Source organism: Parasteatoda tepidariorum, chromosome 10, assembly GCF_982258835.1.
Source record: "Parasteatoda tepidariorum strain Cologne lab strain chromosome 10, Ptep-v5.0, whole genome shotgun sequence".
In the NCBI taxonomy this organism is placed as follows: domain Eukaryota; kingdom Metazoa; phylum Arthropoda; class Arachnida; order Araneae; family Theridiidae; genus Parasteatoda; species Parasteatoda tepidariorum.
This window is the reverse complement of record NC_141764.1, coordinates 6,112,164-6,138,281: the sequence shown is the minus strand read 5'-3', so window position 1 is coordinate 6,138,281 and position 26,118 is coordinate 6,112,164. Positions and strand designations below refer to the sequence as shown.

The 26,118-nt window shown below is 28.8% G+C and overlaps 1 protein-coding gene across 3 annotated transcripts in view; it reads left to right on the top strand.

The window, feature by feature from the left end:
• LOC107444804 (nuclear exosome regulator NRDE2) overlaps positions 1-26,118 on the top strand; it is a 36,376-nt gene that overhangs the window by 4,182 nt on the left and 6,076 nt on the right. For all 3 annotated transcript variants that reach the window (XM_043054412.3, XM_043054410.3, XM_043054411.3), the window contains exons 3-10: positions 1,694-1,775; positions 3,917-4,045; positions 7,009-7,964; positions 9,809-10,066; positions 11,732-12,875; positions 18,016-18,207; positions 20,659-20,801; positions 23,128-23,243. In XM_043054412.3, the coding sequence (XP_042910346.2) occupies positions 1,694-1,775; positions 3,917-4,045; positions 7,009-7,964; positions 9,809-10,066; positions 11,732-12,875; positions 18,016-18,207; positions 20,659-20,801; positions 23,128-23,243 (3,020 nt within the window). The remainder of the gene's footprint in view (positions 1-1,693; positions 1,776-3,916; positions 4,046-7,008; positions 7,965-9,808; positions 10,067-11,731; positions 12,876-18,015; positions 18,208-20,658; positions 20,802-23,127; positions 23,244-26,118) is intronic.

Below are 26,118 nucleotides of genomic sequence, written 5' to 3'. Positions count from 1 at the left end.
CGAGTCGTATCCACACGATTTGAAATTACACATCTTGGTTTGTATTTAAGCGATTTAAAAAAAAATCTCCCATTGGAATTCGTATCATCGAGATCAAAATTCACCCAAAATTAAAAAAAGAAAAAAACATTTAAAATTTTATTCAGCATATATATTCGATATTTTTACTATTTTTTTTTATTAAAACATTGATAATGTTTGTTCTACAGATATATCATGGATCTGTCCAGATTTTTCTGAAAGGTACCTATTTTGTGAAAATTTGCGCATAATTTGTGAAAATTAAAAATAATATTAAAAAATCAACACAAAAATATGGATTTATCGTTTCTTACGGGATACAAACATAAAATTTTAAGAAAAAGTATTCTGTGAAACTACCGTTTTTCCTAAAGTTGAATTTGTGAAGGTACCGCTAAACAGTATTAAATTTGTCTTGGACAGAACTCCTGTATATGCTTCTTACAGACACTTCTTGCTCAAATTTTGGGAATTTTTTCTATGTATAATTTGTTTTGCACACATTTTTGGATTTCTATTTTCGGCTTTTTACCGAACTCATCCCTGATTTATTTTGTTACTACTTGGATGTTGTGCTAATTATCACAAAGGATGCTTACCCACTATTCATGTGAAACTAATAAATCATGTTTCTTGGATTTGCTGTATGTCATCAGTCAAGTGAGTCACAGTTGGGAATGTAGTTTGTCTAAGCTAAGAAATCCTCCCGCAACAAAGTCTGAGGCTGTCTGTTGCTATGGAAACAAGAATGGATGATGCATTTTAGGGAGGGTAGCTTCACTTTAGGGCTAACCCGAGCCAAAACCACAAAAACAGTGACCCCGCACCCCTGCTTGAAATATTCATACCTCGTTACCATAGTAACCGCCACAGGTTCAGGGAATGTCTGGGGGAGTTCTTATTTTGGACAAACTATACAGACAAAACCATGATAGGCATAAATTAATGAGCATAATTAAATTAAAAATGTGACTCAATTTGTTTGTTTATAGAAGCAGTTTGATTCTTATTCAACTTTTTATTTTTGCCCTACTTTTTGGTTAAAATTGCATTAAACTGATTTGTGTGCATATTTCTAGCTTCTACTTATACACGTGTAACTATTGCTCCATTCTAATCAAGTAGGCACATCATAGCTTCCCTTAGTGGACTGATTGTAAAGTTAGGGTTCCAAGTAGAACACCGCAGTCAAGCCTCAAAGACTGCAATAAGTAATGGGGTGGAGGACCACTTGGTCATTGATCAGCCTGCGTAGGGACCAAGGGTTCTCTGTATCGGTCCTCGTTAAACTGTTACCGTAAAGCGCTCGACTTAGCATGCAGGTCGTCGGGCTATCAGGGCAGGGGAGTCATCCCCTCTGCAGAGTATCAAAATTGTGCTAGCATATTTTCAAATCGTCCTCAGGGATATTTCCCAGACTGTCGCCAATAGCCCATTGTGCAGCTCTAGTGAAAAAAGTGAAAAAAATTCTAAACTCTAAATATAGCGCCAATCGGATTCCTATGCTTATTTTATTTTGGTAATTTGTATTCTGCAAATCCCTTTAAAATCTTATCATTTAAATATCTATATTAATTGTTAGACTGGAATTACTATGTGTTCAGTGTAAATTTACTTTTGATGTGAATTCCAATGTTACTAAAGTAATTTATGCATTTTATTTGCTTTAAAGACAATAAGAATGCTGATCCCGAGTGGCTAAACAACAGTAGTTATGCTCCCTCGAATAATGAAATAGTATACAGCAAACTAGAGTAAGTATAAATTCTTATATGAAATAGTATATTTAATACATTAATTTAAAAATAAAAGACATTTAATCAATGGCAATGTTGATATAGAAAATATTTTTTAAAATTTTATTTAGGTTGTAGTAATTTTCCGAATTGAATCACATTGATTGAATTTTTCTATAGAATTATTTCAATGGATGCTACTTACTTTAGAAATTATTATTTGCTTTATTATTCAAATGTTAGATTGTTATTGTTTCTTAAAATACATATTCTAGAGAAATTGTTTTAAACTGGTTGATGGTCGGTTGGAGCCCAGAATTTTGTGTCTATCAAGTTTTTGTTGCAAATAGTGTTCTTCTAGTTTTAGAATTATAGAGGGAGCTTGTGAGCATGACTGCTATTTCAAATTTGTGGTTTATAATTCATGTTGTAAAAAAATTTATAATGTATGAAAGATTTATTTTGTATCCGAATTCAAGATTGGGAAATTTTTATCACTTTAATTTTATATAAAAAAATTAGATTACTTTACATAAAGTTGAATGACTTAAATTAATTACCAAAATTCGGATTCAAAATAATGAAACATCAAACTAATTTTAAAAAATTTTTAGGTATTTAAATTGTTAGATATTTTAAGACTTACTATGTCTGTTCTGTTATTATCAAACCTACATGTCTAAAAAACTTTAATATGTTGGAATTTGAAAAATCGTTTGTCCATCCATCCTCGTTCCTTCTACAAACTTAAATGTTTAAATTATTTTCTACAGAAAGATCATTGAAAAATTAAACTGTTTTGCTGTTACACTTGAAAAAAAAAGACAAAGATGGATTGAATGTGCAAAGCAAGTGCACCCTTGTTGCTATCACGGTTAGGTTTTTGCCGTCAAGAACTGGTTTTTGACTTGACAGTGGTAAAAACAGTGTTTTTACCGGTAAAAACTGTCAAAAACCTACTGATTTCTTTAATTTATGGCATATAGCACAATATATTATTTTCACATAATTGCCTTTATAAATGAATGTTGTAAATGATTGCTATTGATTTTGCAACTATATACACGTATTCTTATTGAAGGATATACATTCATATAGGAATATTGTAATAAACTTATTGAAAATAGTAATACTTACTTTTATCATTATAGCTTGATTTGCAAAGGATTCAAAATTTTGCACTTCTTAATTGTTAGAAATAAACAGACAAACAAAAAAGCTTGGAACTATTAATAAATTCAAGAACTAAAGAGAAGAATTTAAAATTTGGCATTTCTTAAATATTAGAAATAAGCTAAACAAAACTTTCAAAACTTGTAACTACTAACAAACTCTAAGTCAAGAATGCCAAACAAAATGATGCTTGGAAATGTTGAAAATTTTGTTTAGTATCCTAATATTTTACTTCAAATAGTATGTTTTGATATAATCATGTTGGGAAAATTCAAGAATCTGTTCTTAAATATCTTTTTAACAACTTTTTTTCTAATTTTATTGCCCAAAAATGAATTAATTTTAAATTATAAGCAGTTAAACTCAAATAAAAATAGTTTTACCAAAACTATGGGTTTTTGACGTTTTTTACAGAGGGGTTTATGACATGACGGTAAAAACCATGGTATAAACCGGTAAAAACTGTCATGTGTCAAAAACTTGCCAACCATGGTTGCTATACTAACAAATTAAAGCATACAGGGCAGAAAATTTTCCATTATCAGAGTTTCTAAAGCCAGAATGAGAGAACATGATAATTTTTTTTAAAGTTATAAATAATACAGTGAGAGTTGTGATGGCTTAGGGGATAGAACATTTGCTTTCCAATTATTTAAATTTTTAATTTAAAAAATGAAGGAAAAAATCTAGAAAAAGCTCTGAGAAAGAAACTATTTAATTTACACTACATATTTTTAATAAAAAAGAAAATTAATCTTTTATTATCTGATCTATTAATAAGTTAAAGAAGATTTAATTTTTATAGTTTTATTTCTAAATCAATATCATTCATACAAATCACTTGAGCATATTATGTTGTTGTAATTTTTTTTAAAGATTTTTCACCGGATTTTGTAGCATAATTAGTTTTTATTTTTAAAGTTATAAAGTTTTTTTTAATTTTTCATTTTAAACTAAATTTTGTATTTTTTTATGACTTTTTGTAGGAAAACTGTTGATTGTGATACTGAACATGTTAGAGCAAGCAAGAAAATCAAGCATTCGAAGAAGAAAAAAGCTAAACACAAAAGTGTTACTCCAAATACAACTAGTGAAACTTTTATAGTTCCAGAAAAGTATAACGGATATAAATTTCCTTTTCTTTTAAAAATACCTTAATACAGTTGTTTTGTGTAAACGTATAGTTCTTTTGAAACAGCTATAGATCAATTCTATTTTGTTGTTTTATTGGAGCAAATATGCTTATGATTGTGAAGTTTTTACTGAAACTGTATTTTAAAACATTTCATTAGAGAATGAAATTTATCAAATTAGTGTTGAAATTTAGTATGTATAAAAAATACAATTTGTTAGTCTGGGAGATTTTTTCTCTAGCTCATAAAATACTGCAAAATCCTATTTTTTATGCAAAACAATTTTTTCTTAATGATAAATGTCTTGTAATTTGTTTTGAAATTGTCGGTGTTATGTAATTAACAATAAAAAAAATATATTTTGTCGAATAATATCAGTAAAATTCTAGTGTACGCTACAAGTTTGGTGCGATTTTAGAAAATGTCACCACTGCCATAAGGATGCTTGTCGCCAAACTATTGGTATACTGGCCAAATGTGTACCAGGCAGTGGCACTAAAAGAGCCAAACTAAAACTCAACTGTTTAAAAAAAATGTCTAGCTAAAATCTACTACTACAGACTACAAACTTTATTGCCTTCTCTAACACTGCCAATGCCAACAAAACCTATTGTGTAAAGTATACCAGGTTGTAATAATATTAATATCGTTGAAAATTATATGTTATTATTAAAATTGAAAATCCAGTCTGAAGGATCGCACTAATGGGGGACTGTATTAAAGAGAGTGGACAGTAGTAAGTTTTTCTATTCCTCAATTTTTCAGTTTATGAACATTATATTTTATTTATGATGTGAAAATTAATATGGTAGTTTTCAATCTGCAGTTGGAGAATTAAAAAGTTGTGACTGTATGCTTACCTATCATTCAGCACCACAGCTCACGTCTCTAAAATAAGCTGTACAAATAAAGCTAATTAAATGTTTCATACGAAATCTTTTATTCTACTTTACATCTACATTATCAATATATCTAAAAAATTCAATGAAATATTGTCATTTGATAAAGTGGTGTATAAAGAATCAATACTTTATGTTAAAAATTGTCTTAATTTAATAGTTTTAGGTTAATTGTTGATTTATTACAAAATTTGTATCATCATTTGGTGTAAAAATATAGGTGTCTGTAGCATTTTAATACAAACTAGTGTGTTCGATCATAAATCCTACTTCACCATATGTGTTAATAAAAAACAATTTCTGCCTTGCAAAAATTAACTATCTATGCACATCATAATATTATTTCAAAAATTAGTCTTTCATTAATATAAATGGATGGTTCATTGTGTTAAAATGCATAATTTTCAATAATATTTTAAAGCTAATGAAAAAAATTTATATCTTCATTATTAATCCTTGTGATTTTTTAATCTCTTCAATAGGCAGCAATGTAGTGAAAAGCCCCGTGGCGACACGGTGACATTGTTGCAGAACTTTACCAAGTTCTTGCAGCAATATTTTTTCTTTGGGAAGTAAAACATTTTGCTTTTCTTTTCGGCAGAAATTTTTGAAAGATTTTATATTTTCTTCAGAATTATATTCAGAAGACGCCTTTCTCGCTCATCAGAGTGGAAAAAATTCTTGCGATTTTTTTATTTTCATTTGAGAACAATGAAAAATAAAGAATAATAAAGTAAAAAATTGGTTTTCTTTTCTGTAAAAATTTTTGTTCTGTTTTTTCATGCAGTTATTACTACTGATTTCCACATAGCTATTAAAATCCGATATTTTTAAAACGATCTTATTTATTAAAGCAACTGAATCTCGAAATGAAAACGCATTTAGTATCCCCTTTTTGAAGAGTCCGATTCGCAGGATTTCGTCATCGATCTTTTTTTCACGGTACTTACTGCTACAGATTTCGCGATTTCTTAAAATTTTAATTAATGTGATGATTAATTACAAAAGGCGAGAATATTTCTCATAATATTAGAATAAAAAAATATTACATATTAAATTTAAAAAATTATTTGATCCGATTTTTTAAAATTTATTTATTTTGAAGTTAACGCTTCTCTTACTTCAAATAAGTAACATGTATACCGTATATTCTGGCGCATAATGCGCCCCGGCGTATAACGCGCACCCGTAATTTCTAATTACTTTTTTTAAATTTTAAGATATACTCCTCGTATAACGCGCACGAAAATTTGGATTGTACCATCTTTCAAGATCGTAAATAAAAAGTATTTTTCCCTATCTTTTGAAAAAATAAATGAAACTGAATTTGACATGTATGTGAGGGCTAGAATTGAAAGAGCAATAATGTGATTCTGGATGGACAAAAATGGTGCTAAATTGTGGGTAAAAAGCATCTGGCAAATCCGTCCTGGTTGCGTAAGAAAACCAGAAAGCCTTTTAGAGTGGGACATGTTTAGGTCCCACCTTACAGATAATACAAAAAAAGTTGTAGTTATAATACAAAAAAATTTTAATAATTGTAATTGATAGCGGAAGACGAATATAATGAACTATTTATGTAATAACGAAAATCAATGAAGTATATAGGTAAAGGTATGTTATTTCTTTAAAATAAAAGTATTTTTCTATATTTAAATTTTTTTAATCTATAATTTTTTATATTCTGCGTATACCGCGCACCCGTAAATTCTAATGTTATTTTTTGTATTAAAAGTGCGCGTTATACGCCGGAATATACGGTATTTGTTATTAAGTATCTTACAGAAAGATATCAGTATTAGAGAGGTGTATCGCAGAAAGCACGAGAAAATTCTGCCACAGTGGTGAAAAGTTGTTTATATCGGAATATATTATTTTCATAATAGTAAAGTTCGACTAATCGTAGTATTTATGTATTTTTTATTAATTATTTGTTTTTATGTTGTTAACTAAATTTATTTATTAATTTGTGCTTATATTATTATCATAGACTTAACCTTTTCTACATTGAATGTTCAAAAGATTAAATCTAAATTTATTTTTTAGAGACTCAATTAGAAGTTACTTAAGTAAGAAGACATTTATCGAAGAAACTGGACTATCCTATGAACGAGCTTATCGAGTGGACCAACATCGAGATCCAGAAAATATTTATTATGAACACTTGGAACAAAAATATATTGCAAAGTACAAATTAAATCCAAGAATGCCTATGGGATTGAATAAAAAACAAAGAGACGAGTGGTATAAATCCCATGTACCCAAACAGCAAAATGCTCTTGTACGTTACTTCAGTAAGAAATCGATTAAAAAATTAAAAGCTATAGAAACAGTAGAAAAAATTGATATAAAAGATGATTCTCTCACAACAAATTCTACGTTTATTCCTCTTTCTCTTGTTAACAGAGAATCTGATATGCGTGCAGATTATTCTCAAGAAACATTTGAAGGAATATCTCGTTCCTGGAAAACTCCTTCAAAGATTACTGATTTGAATCAAAACAAAGAAAAAGAGGAATTTTTTGTGGATTTTGAGTTGCGACAGAAAACAATTCATTTCAATAAAAAATTATCTGAATGTCCTAGGGACATTCAACTGTGGCTGGACTTTGTTTCCTTTCAAGATGAGTTGTGTGAAAGAAACCAAAGTTCCGATTCAATTCCAGAGTCTTCTGTGATAGAGAAAAAAATTGCAATTTTAGACAAAGCTCTAAGCCACAATCCTAAATCAGTTCAACTGAATGTTGCAAAGTTAAAACTCTGCAGAAGTCTGTGGAAGTTAGAAAAATTGATACAAAGCTGGGATAATTTAGTGTTCTTGAACCCCAATAACGTAGAAGTTTGGCAGGAATATTTTGTTTTCTTTTTGACGAATGTAACATATTTTACCACCCCTCGAATTTTGAAGCTCTACTGTAAATGTCTTGCGACTCTTTCAAATCTTAATGAGGGCATAATTGAATCACATGAAGCACCTCCTGATATAGTCCCTAGAATGTTAGGTAGGTATTAAAGTCTCTTGAATGTTTCTATTTTAAAATGTTCTATGTAGAATATATAATTTTAAAAATAGTTTTAATTGCAGAATAGATAGCTTTGTTCTAAACACATATTGCAAAGATGGGCAAAATAAAATTTAAAAAAATTCTCCTCTTTGTGGGGAGAGTAGATATCGACAATGTCAACCTTCATCTGTGAAAAGGTACCCCAACATGGAATCGAGTTAACAGGTCTTATATACTAGTGATTTGGAATTATATTTTTGTAGTGGTAGACACACTACAGTATTACCCCATCAGAATTATATCTGTGATAGAATTCGATGAACGGAAACCACTAGTTGATTCATTGCTGTTTTGTGAGAAACCAGGAGAGCTGTATTAAGCTCACCATACTTTTTTCTGATCGTGAGAGCTGTATTAAGCAACGGGAAATAATCTTTTTACATGTGTAGTGTCGTAATATTTAACATATACACGTCTTTTACATATAATTCCAATTCACCACACAAAGAGACTGACATTTCAAAATAAAAGTAAATCCAATTATCAAACAGGAAAAGCATGACTGAAAATTTTATTGTTTCTTCTTAAAACACTGATGCACTAAATATGAAAAGCTATAAATCATGACCACCTAGAACTTAGAATAAGATTTTAGGGGGTTCTTTTATTCAAAGGAGATTAAATGTATTTTACATTTATTGTATTCTAACATCATTAGGAAATAATTATTTTAAGAATTTCTCTGTTACTTTTTCTAAATCAAATGATTAAATTTTAGTCGCTGTGAAGGGTTCAATGTAGGCATTCTAATAGTCATTAAAATAAAATATATTTTCAATGGAAAAGCAAACAAGACTATGCATCGGTTTTCTATATGAAGGTCTGTATATGTGTATAGAAAGTATTTCATTAAACAATTAGTATTAAAATATACTTTTGCTATTCATATGTAGAACAAACAAAAAAAAAAATTCAGTTTTGAATCCATGTATTTTTTTTAAAAAAAAAAACTTGTTTTTGATATTTTTAAATAAGTTACGAATACTTATCAAAAACTGACATATTTTCGTATGACTAAAGAATCTATAAAAAACTGCCCCACTGACTTTTATACAGTCAAACCTCGCTATAGTAAATTCCTGGATATAATGAACAAAATGTTCGCTCCCCTGCCTTGCTACACACGTATAGTGTTATATTTTATGGATATAATGAACCAACAAAAGAGGGGAAGCTGGATATTATGAACTTTTTTTTCTATCCTCGACTGATTTATTATCTTCATTTTTTCTGTAATAATTTTGAAATTTCTACTTCAAAATAAATACATATACCGATTTTTAAAGCCATCTACAGCATGAAATGTAGCAATAAGCATTTTTCTTGTTTTCTTCATTATTGAATTGGTTCAGCATTCAAAGAAGCCGCAATCTTCCAGTATCTGGACAAATGCTTCAAGTCAAAACTGATGAAATTGCTATGCAATTGGGTGAGACTGCTTTTATGTGCTCGAATGACTGATTAGACAGGTTTAAAAAGCGGAGTGACATAAATTCAAGATGAAGAGTATTAAAAAATAAAAGTTCACACATTTTTGTTGCTACTTATTATCTTTCAGTCATTTCTGTGTTTCATTTTATTCGCTATTTATTTAAATAGTGTGTAATAAAAAGGGGTAGTTGGAAACCATTAGTTAAAAGTGTCTGCGGAACGCATATAGTGAAGTCCCGGTTATAGTGAACCGAAATTTCGGTTCCTTGAAGGTGCACTATACCAGGGTTTGATTGTATTTATGTATAAATAATAGTTTTGGTATTAACAAACTTGAACTTTTTCTTCAGATATTTTTAGCCAAATGTGTTTTGTTCTTAAAAGTTGTGGTTTCATGGAGAAAGCAGTTGCGGCATTCCAATCTTTAATTGAGTTCAACTTATTTCGAGAGAATGGTATTGAAGTCCTTCCCCTTTCTGACCAGATTTCATTTCTGGAACCATTCTGGGACAGTGGATCGGCAAGATTTGGAGAAGATGGTGCTATTGGTTGGGCAGCCACAGTTAATGAGAGAAAAATTACTTTCAACAAAATTGTTACCCAGTCAGGTAAACAAACATTACAAATATCTATTTTATTTTATAATCGTCATTAAACAGCCGACCCAATTTTCTCGTTCACTACTACTAATGTTCAACTCTGTAGTCTTGTGATTTTTAATCCCATTTGTAATTTTGAACCAAAATTTTCTTTCAAAAATTAAGATCGGTTTTTAGTTTTTCTTTTGTATATAATATTTTTATGAGGATTTTTAGATAGCACTGCATTTTGAAAAGCGTTTCTGATAGATATCTTTTTTAAAGTTTTATGAATAATTTTTTCCAGAAAATATTATTTTTATCATTAGAGTTTTGTATTAAGAATTAAGAAGATATTTTTTCTTTTTTTCAACTTTATCACTTTAGTTTTTTTTTTTCAATCCTGGTTACTCAGTTTTTCATTTATCTTAAATATTTCTAATTATCTTAATATCTAATTTTCTTTATTGTCTTAAATATTTCGATTATAGTTTTTTCCCCTCTACCTCATACTAATAATGTAGCTAAGTTTTGATTACTTTTTTTATTTTTCAATAATGACTTGATGCATAAAACGCTTTATCCGTGCAAAACGGACAAATCATGTTTTCTCTCTCTCTCTTTTTAAATAAGTTCATTTTCTGAAATCTTTAAAATTGTATAATTAAATATCAATCTTTATTAAGTATGAACTTTTTAAAATTATTCAGCGCATATCCATTTTCAATATCCATCCACATCCAATATTACCTTGCGCATATCCATTTTTGGGACAATCCTTGGTAAGTAACAAATCCCATATGCTTCTGTACTGCAGTAAGAATATGCCATGAAACAAAATCCTTCTATTTCCGTTTTTAACTGCATTTTCACTTCTGTTTTCATATTTTAATCTGGCAATCATATTACAAGAATATTTTAAATCATTCTTGAAAGTTTTCAGTTTATTTAAGTTCATTTGAATTCGCTACTCGTTTTATAGATTTCGTTTTATGTGTTGCTCTGTTTTTTCTTAACATTTTATTTTCTGCTTTTTACGTGATATATTATTTTACTTAATGGGTTCTATTTTGTTTTAAATTTATTTATTTTTAGTGTTCCTCACACTATTGTATTGATATATTTTGCTTTGGCTATATTGATACAATATTAGAATTCACTCCTTTTTTCGGATATCATTCTGCGAGCTGATGAAGAGATTATATATTTTCATTCCCCCCCCCCCCGCTTTTTGATGTATATTTTTTAAATATTTTACTTTAATAATTTTTTTCTTCTTCTCTTTTCATTAATCTTTAATATTTTCCATGTTTTCTCTATATTTTTTAATTTATTTTAATTTAATTTATTTGTGAGTTTTATATACTTGCAACTAATGTGCAGTAAATGAAACTTATTAATTTTCTACCTTTTTTCTTTTTATCCTTTTTGTCTTTATTATGTTATATATATATTCTGAAGATTTAAAATGTGCCTGATTTTAAAAACAAGCAGATTAACTTTGTAAAAACTATATATAATTTCAGAAGTACATGCCCATATGTATTTGTTTTATGTACCTTTAAAATTATAAAGAGTTTTTTAAAAATTAAAACATATATTTATCACAGTCATTGTTTAAATCTTCAGAATAAAACAATATCAATGTGCAGTAGTGGGCACTTCTTTTTCAATAAATTTTGTTTTCTTGTTTAGATCTAAATAACACTGAGGATGACATCCTTGACAAAAAACTTTCAATTCATGAAACATGGCTCCAATTTGAAAAGTTACGAGAACACCATCACTGGTTGCCTTGGAAACCTAATCCCAATTATGACCAAACTGATGATGACATAGATGATACGGAAAGAATTATTTCCTTTGGTGATGTATCCAAGTATCTCTTTCGAATACCGAAAGAGGAAGACAAATTTTTGTTAATTTTTCATTTCATACAATTCCTAGGTTTCAACTCACACAATTTTGAGTGCAATTTACCATCCCTTAACTCTAAATCAATTTATATTGATATTTTCAACTTTGACAAAGTAACAGAAACTTTAAAAACTACTCTGTTTAAAAATATCTCTTCACCTTTATGCTTTGAAAAGAAGGCAATATGTAAAGAAAAATTTGAATTTTTAAACAATGTTTTCTCTCAGTCGCCATGTGTGTTTTCATCGAAATTCAAAACTTTTTTATCTTTGATGCAATTAAAATTCTACCGAGAATCTGCTTCTGAAATTGGCAACTCGATTATAAAAGTGGACGATGTAAAAAAACTTTCAAAATCTGTTCTGCAAGAAACCGAAAATCGTAACCGTTTATCACTGTGGTTTGAATTCATAAAAATCGAGTCAATAAACTCAGAAAGGAAAGCAAAAAAAACCTTTGAGACTTTGATAGGTTCTAGCTCTCAGGGTCTAGCTGCAGGAACCATGACGACGAGAGAAATGTGGTATTTTATCCGTTCTTACTTGGACTACTCTTTAGGAATAACGGACAAATCTTTCTGTGATCGAAAAATATTTTCTCACGAGGAAATAATTGCTATCCTTATTTGTATCGGCTGCAAAGAAAAATACACAAAAACGTCTTCCAGTGAGTTTCTTAAACCAGTGTTCCATTTGAGAGCTGTTTCAAATTATAAAAGTATGCTTCATCAAGAACTACAATCTGTTGTTGGCAAGGAGTTTGATTTCTGCTTCTGCATTGACCCGACTTCCTATTCAGCTTTAGACTGTGCAAAATGTTTTGCCTTCTTACAGTATTTTACAAAAGGTATTGATTCAGCTATGAATGTTTTTAAAGAGGTTGTTGACTATTTTATTGCAAATCTCCAAAATGTTCCTAAAACGTAAGCAATATATTTTTTTTTATTTGTGTTTTTTCCTTCTCTGTTCTTTTTTCTTCTTTAAAATGAGTAGAATTACAAAAACCATTTTAAATTTAATTATTCAAGCAGTATAGTCAATAAATGAATATAGATATCTTAAATTTTTTTATTAGTAATATCAAAAAATTAAGTAATTATACTATCAGGGTTGGAGTAATTTTATTGTCAGGGTTAGTTGTATTATCAAGGTAGAGAACATGTTCTTTTTAATAAAAAAATCAGAATATGTTTTTTTTTTTTTACATATATTAATCACAGCTCATATAAAATATTTTAATATTGTTCAAATATCATGTTATAATATAGCTAAAGTACTTGATATTTCAAACTAAAATGTTTAAAATTATTATTTAATCATTCAAAACTATTTACTAAATTAATAAAATCATTGCTATTTTTATACAAACAGGGTATCCGCGCACCTGGAAAGTCATGAAAAATCATGGAAAGTCATGAATTTCAGTATTGAACAAAATTTGTCATGAAATGTCATGATTTTTGCTATTTTTTTTAAAAAATCATGGAAAGTCATGGATTTAGGTCTCCCAGTGTTGCAAGTGCTGCGCCAATTGCGCCGATCCGTGCCAATTGTGAAAACCTGCGCCTACACGCTCCAAATTGAAGTAGTAGGCTTAAATTGCGCCACTCTGTGCCGAAAGGGATATTTCCCCCTGGGTATCGCCAAGTCACAATTTTGCGGCAACCCAGCTACTGCCATGTGGGGGGTTGCTCTGGATTCAGTGGGAAGGATTCTTGCACTCTCATGTGCAACTCTGCTTCATTTTGCAAGATATTCTAAATTTCAGATTTCATTTTTCACTCTCTCAATTGGAACTGAGACTTCCCACGAATTTTAGGGGACCAGCTAAACATCGCCAAATTTTAATAGCAAAAGAAAATTTTACTTCTCTTGTTAATTTCATCGTTATTGAAGTGCTATCGTTTTCGTCAATGGCAAGCTAATGGCCTTCTTGCTCTATTCTATTTATAGAATAGTACCCATGATCTTGGAATTAACTTGGGGACCATTCACTAAGTACATGTTTTCATGTTGATCCTCAGAGCAGTCAAGAATCACAAAGGTTCAAAACCTCAAAATTTCCATCTCCCTTTTATTCATTTAATTAATAAAGATAGAATTAATTGAGTTTCTTAAACGTAAATTTTTATCTGAGGGACCATCCACTAATTGCAAATTGTTTGCAAAATTTTTTTTATACTTTATTACTTTTCTTTCACTAAAATTTTTTTTTACTTATTGCATTTTATTATTGTGTTATTATATTACTTTCAAAATTTTCGGTGCTTTTATTTTGTTTTAGGAAAAAACTTAATAATATTTAGAAGCAAGATTTTAAATAAGTATGAAGAGAGGGGCTTTCAGAATTTTTAAAGCAGCAAATAAATCTCCTGTTTTTCAGATTTGTCATTCAAAAATACTTTAATTCATCTCATAAAGACTTGATTTAAAACAATTGATATAAAAATTTTAAATTATTATAGATTTGTTAAATATTATGAGTGTAGGGACAATATAATAATTTACTTCTGACAAAAAATTTTTAGCTTCAATACTCATTGTATGTGCATTTTAAAATTATTTAATTTTTTTAATTATTTCATTAATGGAATACTGTACTAGGTAATCAATTTTAATTAAAAAAAATTTAGGGTCCATTCACTAATTAACATTAGTAATATAAATTTATTAAAGTTTGCTTAATTCTTTACATATTTTTATAAATTCGGTATGATCAATATTAATCTTGTTAATGTTTTGTTGAATATACGACTATAAATAACATTTATTTAAATTTTAAGAAAAATATACTCAATAACCTTTAATAGTTAAATTAATTAGAGTTTTAAATTATCTTTTACAGAATTAAATAAAGTAATTATTAATTTAAAAAATAGTATGAGCCACTCAATATTGAATTTATATTGCTTTTGCCAAAAGCTCATTTTTAAGAAATGTTTCTGCTAAATTAGATAAATTTTTAGGTCTTTTCCAAACTGAGACACCATTGATTCACTTGCTGTATGATGAAATGGTGTCTCTAGTTTAAACATTGTTAGGGCGTTTTTTAAAGAGTTCTGCTTTTCTTAGTTTGACAGGAAAGCACTTAAAATCTTTGTATGTTGAAAATGCAGAAATTTGGCAAAATTCAAATTTAATAGATGTTGCACTAGATACCACAAATGCGATGACATCCTTATCTTCTTCTTCTTCAAAAAGAAAAAAAAAATTCTATGTCCTAATAATTCTATTTCTCTTATCTGAGGCTAAGTCGAGGATAGCAGAATATTTAACAGTATTGGAAGATGCCAAAAAGAAACTTAATTTGATTATGCAAGGACCTTCAAAAAAGTGTAAAAAATAAGATATGTTATTAATGAACAAAAAACTCTTGTTATTAAATTCTTGTTTTAATTTTTTTTTTAAATATGCTTCAAATTTTGTTTTGCTGCTCCAATTTTTTTTTTGTTTTTTTTTTCGCTCCAATTAATCTAATTTCATCCTGTTCCAAATATCTGAATTCCTAACAAAATCACCACTCAGGCATATTTTATTAGAATATAAAGTTATTTTATCATGTTCTTTAAAAATTATGGTGTTCTTTCAAAAAATGAGGGAAAAAAACATCATTTCTAGAGGGAATTATCTTTTAAACTCTTCTGTGATTTAAGAATTTTTATTATTTATTTTTTTAAAAACTTTATTAATTTAAAATTTTAGTTGAAGCAAACCAGTCATTGGCGAATTTTTTTTATTCCGAAATGAGAACAGAAAAATCAGGAGTATTTCTTTCCTTTCAGATGAGCAAGAAAAGTTTCTTTAAAATATAATTCTACAGAAAAAAAAATTATTTGCTTTTGTATTTTTTTCAGCTATTTTATTGTTTCAACTCTTTCTTTACTCTGTTTTTTAATTTTAAAATCTAAATATGAAGATGCAGAGTATAGCAGTTTTGGTTATACCTATAATTTCAATTAATGTTATTATAATGCATTTTTTAGTTTATTGTTGCATTTTTGTCCGAGAAAATAGTAACTTTGTTAAGTCATGAAAAACTCTTGGAAATAGTCATGGAAAATCATGAAAAGTCATGAATTTGAAAATCTAAAATGTAGCAGATACCCTGTACAAACTCGATATCCTCATGAATTTGTAAACACAAAATATGTATCAAACGTTGAATAAATTAATAGACTAGGAAACATGAAAAAAAGGAAGTATATTTCTTAATTATTTACACAAACAACATATTTAAAAAGTTCTAAAAATATTCATATTTAAATAAACACAAATTATTTTACCTACATTAAATAATGCAAAATTATTTATTAAATTTTTACTGTTTATTAAAATTTTGTTATTAATTAATTATTATTTATGTGTTGCAAGCCACTTTAATCCACTAGTAATCTTTTTTTTTTTTTACATTAAAACTTGTGTAGACATCTTGTAGCATGAAAATAATATAAAACAGTGTTGTTTGAAGTTTCATACATACGAGTATAAATACTGAATGTTAACTGTTCAATAATCGCTTTAATTGCAATATGTCACACTGTAATATTTTTTGTTGCTTTTTCTGCATCGCAAATTTTATTGTTATAACGCTTTTAAAATTGCTGTTATGAAACCCTGGTTTTGCTGGTAGTATTTTTTGCACTTTAACTTCTTTAAACTTTGCTATTGGTTTTAAAAAATGAAATCATGACTTGATCCTTGGACGAAAATACATGTTATCAGACACATTTTTACATACATACACAAAATTATCAAATTTTTATAGTTTTAATTTTTGATAACATGTTATATTATCAGTATGTTATCAAAAATTAAAACTATAAAAATTATTAATAATTTTTATATATATGCAAGAATAATACTTCCAATTTTTTCGTTTGTTACTTTTAACTTCATTAAAAAAGTCATAAGACTTGCAGTTTTTAATATTTTCTTTTGAAAAAAAAAAATCTTTTGTAGCACTTTCTTATCAAAAAAAATCTGAAAATTTAGTTTAAATAAATAAAAATAAAATATTTTTTGCAGATGATTGTTCATGAATGTTGAGATAAATTGCATTATTTTCCACTCCAAGTTTGAATTTTTAAACAGTCTCAAACTTGTTAAAGAATTATAATAACTGTAAGACTGTGTGTATCCTTGACGAAGTATTCCAATTACGAAACATGATAGCTTAAAATATATATTTAATAAACCAACATAACATAACATGCTAGCATTAAGTAACAAAGATTAGTGATGAACATCTATTAGTAACATGTTTATATACTCTCTAGATCGGTGAGGCAGCGCTGCTGTTCAGCAACTACAGGCTGCCGTCATTGATTCATTAATAATGGCGGAAGGTGACGTCGGCTGACCTCACAATAACAATAGAAAATTTTAAAAAAAATTCAGATAGGCTTCTTTCAAAAAATTTTAATTTCTCTCTATTCTCGAAATCTTGGGTGACATTTTGGTGTTACTAAACATTTTCTCAGAATGTAATTTATGTCTTTAAAATAATCTTACAGATAAAATATGATGTAACAAAAATTTCTTCAGATTTTAAAAAAAGAATGAAATGAAAAGAATTGAAAGTTTAAAATTAATTTATCTTATTTCAGGTAATATGAAATCTTTACAACGTTTCAAGATTGAAAAATTATTTCATAGTTATCAAAAAATTTAGTTTAGAAGTTTGATGTTGTAAAAAAAAGCCGGTCATGGGCACATTTGAATTTTGCTTGTGTATAACTGTATATAACAGTATTCTTTCATAGTTAAAAATCTATTCGTAATTAAATTTTTACAATAGTGTGTGAGTATTCTAATTGGAATCTCTAACCTAAATTTCCTGTATGAAGCATTGCCATTGGTGAATTTTTTTACTCTCACATGTTTTAAAGTTGTGTTTGACTGCTGAATTGAAATTTCATAATTTTTTAAAAGCTGAAGTTCCACAAAAAATTCTAATGATCGATTTTTAATTTTGTATTATACTAACGTAGAATAAATTTCTTGTTAATACTGATGCATTCAAGTTTTGTTTAAATTATCCCAAAATTTTTTTTCCACCCATAGGACTCTGATAGAGCAAATAACAATTTTCCAAGCTGATTTGCTCAACTTTCATACCTGGAATTCCAATTTTTCACTCAAACCTCTTCATTCTTTCTTACAAACGTGTGTGTCGGACTATCCAAACAACTCAGCTCTTCTTCACTATTTGGTGAAATTGAAAAGTGCCTCTTCTCTTATCAACCCCACCAGAAGGTACTATTTAATCTTTTAGCATGTATTTATCAATTATTTTGATGTTATTATTATAATTTGTAATGATATACAAATAGTTCATTGAAATAAAACTTCTTTTTAACAATAAAATTAGTGTTCGTGCATAACTGAAAAAGTTATTTTTGACACTGCCTGTTTTAAAAAATAAAAGGAAACTGATCTTATCATATATAATGCAACATTCCATGCTAAAATAAAATAAACATGAGCAAGGTTGAGGTTTTAGACGTCCTAAATTGATTTTGGACATGACACTTGCGGTTTACAGTCTCAAACTGTCCTAAAGTGTCCAAAACAAGTAATAAAATTTGGTAAAAGGTAAAAGTTCTGAAAGGTGTAACCATTGTATCCATAATTACATATATTAATAAATATTTGATAAATAATATAATATAATAGGAAAATATTTATAAGTTTTAAAGCTCCACAATTCATTGAACAACAAAAGTGAATACCTTATCCTTTAATTATGTTTTTGCTTAAGGATAAATAATGAATATTAAAAATAATAATTAACTTTTTTTAATAAAGCAAAAAATAGTCTTCATTTTGTGTCTTGTTCAAAAATTAACCTTTTATTTTTCACAATATTTTTTTAAAATTGTGACAATTTTAATAAAAAGGGCTTTGGACAAGACGGTTTAAACTGCATATTAATCCATTCTGTCCTAAACCTTGTCAACTCTGAACATGAGTATTTTATTATAAATTATATCTTATGCATAACTGAACAAGTTACTTTGACACTGCCTGTTTTAAAAAATAAAGGGAAATAGATCTTATTATATAATGTAACATTCCAAGCTAAAATGAATTCCACATAATAATACCACATAATATACGAGATAGAAAATAACGTTTCAGGGCAAAGATGACTCTCCGCTTTGCAGAGAATGTGCTTGTACATATTGGTTTATTCATAGAATATTCATGGGTAATTAAAAATATGTCCGTATTGAGACGCGTCCGTTTCGCAAGAGTGTCCTTAACAGGAGGTGTCACTGTATTTATTTTATCATCTGTAATTTCATTTCCAAAAAAAAAACTTCCACAGAACAAAAATACTTTTATTTTAATAGCAAGTCTTAAGATATTAATTTACAAAACAAGGAGCAAAAATTTCATGAAAGTTAAAAAAATGCTCAGTGAAAGAATTGCATAAGAAACTGACACCAAAGAGACCGAACGTCCGCCTTAAGTTTGTCTCGAGAGAAGGAGTAGATAATGTACAAGGGAACTAGGGAAACTCTTTATAAATTTTAGTCCTGAAGCCGGGATAGCCTGGTTGGTAGGACACTGGACCCCTGTTCAAGAGTTCGTGGGTTCCATTCTGACAGGCCGAAGTCTCCCCGTGTAGTAAATGGTGACTTATGAACGTTAAATCTGTCAGGTTGCAAAGTCCTCCATGTTCCCATGACAAATCAGCACCTCTGGAGGTACTGATCCAGGAGTTTCCTTGTCATCTGGATTGGTTCAAAAATTACAAGGCTGCCGAAGTTGAACATTAGTAGTCGTAAGCCCGAATTTGGGTCAGCTGTTCAGCAACGGATATAAAATATAAAAAATTAGTATTCTCGAGCATGATTGTAAACTTTTGTCGAAAATCTTTTTTTAAATTTTTTTTTTAATAAATTAAGGATACTTTCCTTTTTCGGGTTAGAGAACATAGGGAAATAGAACATATATGGGTCGGTGGACTAACTTCCAGAGAAACTGAAAGAAGTCAAATTTGCTTCTGAATAACAAATATGTGAAACCCATATAGACCTTCAAAAAAAGAAATAAATTTTTAATTAATATATTTTCATTTGCAGTCAATAAAGAAAAAAAGGCAGCTTGAACTACCAGGTGAAAACCACTGATCTAAAAAATATACTGAGTAACAGATTGGTGTCTATTATTGAAATATTGCAACTAAAATTTCAAATAAACAATTCTACCTGTAATATATTTGCAAAAAATTCTGAGTGGCCCCATTTAGTCTAAATATAGAGCTGTGAAATCTGTCACGAAATTTCCCGATTTGGGCCACAGCTCATTTAACTGTGTACTGTCACCTTTCTTGCACAAAATACTCCTTTAGAAATGCCTACCCTTTGAAGTTAAGCTCAAATCCTTGTCTCCAAGTTGAACCAAAATGGATAGGAGTCAGTCCAAAAAAGTGGCCATTTTTGTGCTTTTAAAATAATGCATGCTTGAGTTCTTTTAAGCTCTGTGTTCTGAAGCAGCATAATATAAAACCAACTTTTATATGCTTGTTTGAACCAATAATGGAATTTTAAGCTCTGATGATAAATAAAAAGGTTTTTCCCCCTCCAAGTTATTCCTTGTCTCTCGCTATTGAAACCACTTGCTTATTTTCTTCTTTTTATTAACTGAAATATAGTTTAGCATTATAGTAATATACTTTTTTGTTCATTACTCATCTAGATTTTTTGCCAAATTTCTGGAGAGATCCTCCACTCAAATCCAGCCACATTCTTGGATATTTCTTATAGCTTCAGAACTTACAATATTAAATTCTCTAGTTTGCAAGCAAAATACCTCTGATGACTCTACTAAAGAAGACTTTGGTAACGCATAATTTCTCTTATTTATTTAGAATATTGGGTACTTTTCTGTTTGCCAGGTGCAATTGAATTCAAATATACTTTTTATTATTTGGGGTGTTTTGTCTGTGTGTGAAAAATAAAAAAATTAATAAATAAAAATAATTTAAACAACTGGTTAACGGAACTGGCCTATATTACTTTTTACTTGTTTTTAAATGTATATATTTGTAAGATTGCTTTTACGTTACATTAAGATGTAGATAACCAACACAAGAACCAGAAGGATTTGAGGTAGTATTTATGTTCATGATATAAAATATCATGTGAAATAAACTTGTCAATAATAAGATGTAGATTACATTAAGATGTAGATAACCAACACAAGAACCAGAAGGATTTGAGGTAGTATTTATGTTCATGATATAAAATATCATGTAAAATAAACTTGTCAATAATAAGTCACAGAACTCCCATGCTTTATCTATCTTTCTATTTAGTATTGATGCGAATTGCTGAAACGAAATAATTTGTTATGTGATTTATAGGATGTTGAAAAATTATGCCTTCATCTTAGCTGCAAATTAATTTATTTCTCTTTGTTTTATATTTACTTATCAAATGGTACATTATTTATTTACGAGAAAACGATGAATCAACATCTCATTGTGGCCAGGGAGGTTAAGGACCCTTAATTATGTGATCTACAGCCTAATTGTGGCAATGTGGTCAGTATTGTACACAGGTCATCTTTACTTCCTAAACAAGCTGGTACCATTACTTTTTTGACAAGCTGGTACCCATCAATCTGAAGGGCTTCAAGTTGCCATTGGGAATTGAACCCTAGTTCTTTACAGCAGTTTAGTATCTTACTCACTCAGAAATTGCAGCTAATTTACAAGTATAAACAGATATAAAATTGATAAATCAGTAATATATTAATGCATTTCATGTAATGCAAATATTAGTTGCATGATAGGTTTTTTGAAGCAAATGAATAACATACCTATTTATGATCTAATCAAAGAATGAAACTAATTTGCAAATTCAGAAAAAGACAAAATAAGTAAGTTTCATTTAAAATGATAAATCAAAATAGAGAAGCGCTTGAAGCAGCTAAATTCAAATATGTTTTATTTTAATTTATAAAATCAGGAAAACAATTCTAGCAAAAAACAAAAATTATAAAACTTTTAAGATATGTGTGTTAGCAGGACAACACTTCATCAGGGGACACAATACCTGCTAACACACAGAAGCCTCTCTGTTGTCAATGGTGAAACCAAAAACCGACTGAACCGTGGTGAAACTGAGGCTCTATAATGGAAAATCAAATAAGAGAAAGCAATTAGAAAAATTGATATATAAATGCAAAGAAAAATAAGTGACAAACAATCACAAAGTAAGTCTTAATAATGACTTAAAAGTACACAAAATAAGACATAATAAGGAAACACCCACCAAAAAGAATAATAAATAAAGGTACACTTAGAATAGTCCCATCAAAATTGCCAAATCATTAAGAACGCTTTATAAATAAATCAAGTGCTGACCCCTTTTTTTGAAAACATTCAATGAGTAAAATCTATTTATGATTTGGTTAAATTAGGAACTTCATTCATTGAAGGGATAATTTATCCCCTCCCAAAAATATGAGTTTGTGGCGCCCTTGTTGGAGAACTCTGATAAATAACCGAATTGTTACATGCAAAATCGCTAAGTGAGTTATAATATGTGTCTTAATGTTTACACTTTACAGATCTGTATCTTAATAAATTAGCATTAAAGAGAATTATTTTTGAATTGAAGGCTCATTTCAGAATTTAAATGGAACTTTATATAAATTTTAAAAGAAAGCCTTAAAAAAATTGTGGGTGTAACAAGAATTTGAAAAAACCCTTCATACATCAGAAATACAAATTTTTTTTCCTTAAAAATAAATTAATTTGCATTTTAATATTACAAAAAAAAAAGAAATTGGAAGAAAAAAAAGTTAGTTATATTTCACTGTTAAAAGCTTTGATATATCTATTTTCAGTACACACATTGTAAACTTTTTATATTTGAACTTACTTTAAAAATGAAATTTTTATTTTATTTTGAAGATTAAAATTTTGTGTGTGTTTATACTTAATTTGTGCTATATTGTGGTCATTAAGTCTTGGGATAATGTTTTTTTTGTATGTTTATATTTAAATAGTGCTATGTGCTGTATTTTAATCATTCTTGCTACAGATAGGTCATTTGGGTTTGGGATAATGTTTTTTTGTGTGTATGTGTGTGTTTATACTTAATCAGTGCTAGATTGTGCTGTATTTTTAACATTTTTTGTTAACATTTCTCGCTACAGATAGTTCATTTAGTCTTGGGATAATGTGGAAAATCCGAGCCTTGTATGAAAGAATGCTGACATCCCCATTATGTTGTTATATCCCTCTTTTATGGAGGTCCTACCTGAAATTTGAAGTAGGGTTTCTTTTTATGTTTGTTTTCAATTAAAAATCCATGTTTTTCTTGTATCTTCTCTTTGCTCTTTAATATGTACATAATGATTCAATACTCCTTTTAAAAATTTTTCGTGTTTTATTGTATCCTTCTAGTATTAGTTATTAGTAAAAAAAAATTTTTATTCTTGTTTTCAATAGTTATTTTGGACTATACCTGCACCAATTTTTTGTAGGCGTGAGTTATCATAGAAGTTAAGGCTTTACAATTTCAAGACAAATAGAATTATGGTTATATTAATCATAGGCGTTGTTGGTGCAATGAATGGTAGATAGTTGTCACCTTCAGTAAGTCGAAATCTTAGAAAGCTCCCCCCCCTGTTATTTAAAATGTATTAAAAAATTGAATGAATTTTCATCAATTTAAATTTAATTTATTTTAAACAAACTAAGGAATTAAAGAAATTAAGCATTTTGCAGGTGGAATATTTTTTTTTTCATAAGGAAAATGTTTAAAACTTATCTAACTGAATATTTTAGTTTCGTCCCCTTTAAAAATTGGACGCCTGACAGGTGACAATAGGGTCATTATTGTGCACAGGCCACCTTTACTTTACAGACAAATTAATAGTTATTGTGCTAATTTTTATTTTAATGACTCTCCCAAATTCAAATCATTTAAGATCCGGTACTCTTAAATAAATATTTTTAGAAGAAAAAAATAATCATTATAGAACATTTTAAGAACATAAAATAGGAGGTATAAAAAAGCATATATTTTTATTTTGAATTAATTATTTTCTTAAATGTTTCCAATGACTTTTTGATTTTCACTTGTTCATGTTTTGGAAAATATTTTCAATAAATCCCTTAAGTCATTTATGTCTATTGCATACTTGGAAATGTCAAGAACGTGCGAAGGATCATCTCCTTCTTTATAAAGAACAACAATATCTTTGGTTTTCCAGTATTTTGGTACCAAATATTAATGTGAATCTGAATCTGATCAGACTTGTTATTGTACGTTAATGAATTAATGGTATTCATAAATCTGATTTTAAAATTTTGAATTACGCTATCTATCAAAGTTTCCCCTGGAAAACACTTGAATTTTGTGTTCTTTAACCCTTTAACAGTGACATATATTTCAGAAAAATGAACTTTTTTGACTGTTTAATTTTGTTCTTTATAGTACTATCAAAGTTAGAAAGTGCTTTTATTATTGCAAAAATAACATTTTAAATGCAATAACTACTGTATTTATAATTTTTACATACACATAAAAAAGTAATGGATTACACTCACATCTTATTCAATTAGAGCAACTTAAACAAAATTTGAAGCTTAATATAATATAACTCATCATCATAGTTGGCCAGACAGCCCAATGTGAGCCAATGCCATCCTCTGAAGATTTCTCCATGACGACTTCCGATGTATCTTTGATCTCCAATTCTTTTAATTAATTGCGAGAAAATCAGACTCCACTGAGTCAGCCCATCTCAACCGCAGTCTTCCCACTTTCTTTTTCCAGTGGGTCTAAAAAGCAGTATCTTTTTTATTTTGTTGTCGTCACTCATTCAAATCACGAGGGCGATCCAATTCATTCTATTTGTTTTTATCTATTTAATAATATCAGATTATTTATGAATTTTGTACAGTTTAAAGTTAAATCTCTTTCCTCAGTTAAATATAATATAATATAATATAACTAGTATAATATAATATTAAAACACAACAATATGATTTTCAATACATAAATTTTACAAATCTTTTACAATATGGTATATCCCCAAACCCCCCACCCTCGTTTCCCTACCTTGAATGAAGTCATAATCCATGATAAACTAGGACAACTAATGCCATCTATTAGGAATATAGTGAATTAAATATCCTAAAATAGAAACGAACTCAACTCAGGCTTCACAAAATAGAAACGTTTCTCCTGCCCGATGTCAGTTCGGGCGATACTGACAAGGGGTTAATTGTTCTTCAAGTCATATTTTTTGCAGTAACTGGTTATGCTATGTTATTCAGATGGGATATAGTGCTGAAAGAAAAGGGAATTTCTTATATATTTTTGAACTGCCGCCACATTTTAAGCTTTTGTATTTGTAAATATCATCATTTGAGCTAGCAATATCTCAATATGTATGCATTAAAATTATTTAGTTATAAATTAATCACATAAATTGATTTTTACATGTTCATTGCTGCCAACTCTACTGGATTTTTCCAGTTTCTCCTGGTTTTTTGGTTTCATAAAAATTCTCCTGGTTTTTGTACATTTCAGAAAATTTCCTAAAATTGGAAATTAAAAAAATTTTATTCCCTAAAGTTTCCTTAAAAAGTCACTATAGAAATAGAATTTTTGTGCAGATTACTGCTTTCTTGAATATTTAAATAAGTGTCACTAATGAAGCAAATCTCATTAACAAAATTCAATTGACTATCTCTGAATTAAATTCCTATTACTATTCATAAAGATGAATAAACATTTTTTTTCTCATAACAGCAGACACTGAACTTTTACGTTCTTCGCCTAGGAAGATGCCGGAAGTGTTACTCATTTAACATTACCCAATGGGCACTTGTGAGCCAAAGTCACGGAGGCGAGCAACATTACCCACGCCACACTGCCACAGATACTAATTTTATAGGGTGGGCCATATTCACGCATCACACAATAGAGAAAACAAGCAGAGCGAAACATCCATGTCCTGAGCGGGATTCGAACCTTTGGCCTCTGGCTTCGCAGTCAGGCACGATAACCACTTGACCATCGGCCGGCAGAAAGATAAACACAACACATAACATTTCATGTTTATTTAATGTGAAATCATAACTGGAAAATAAGGCAGTTTTTCTATTTTGATGTCTATAAAAATCCCTAAAAT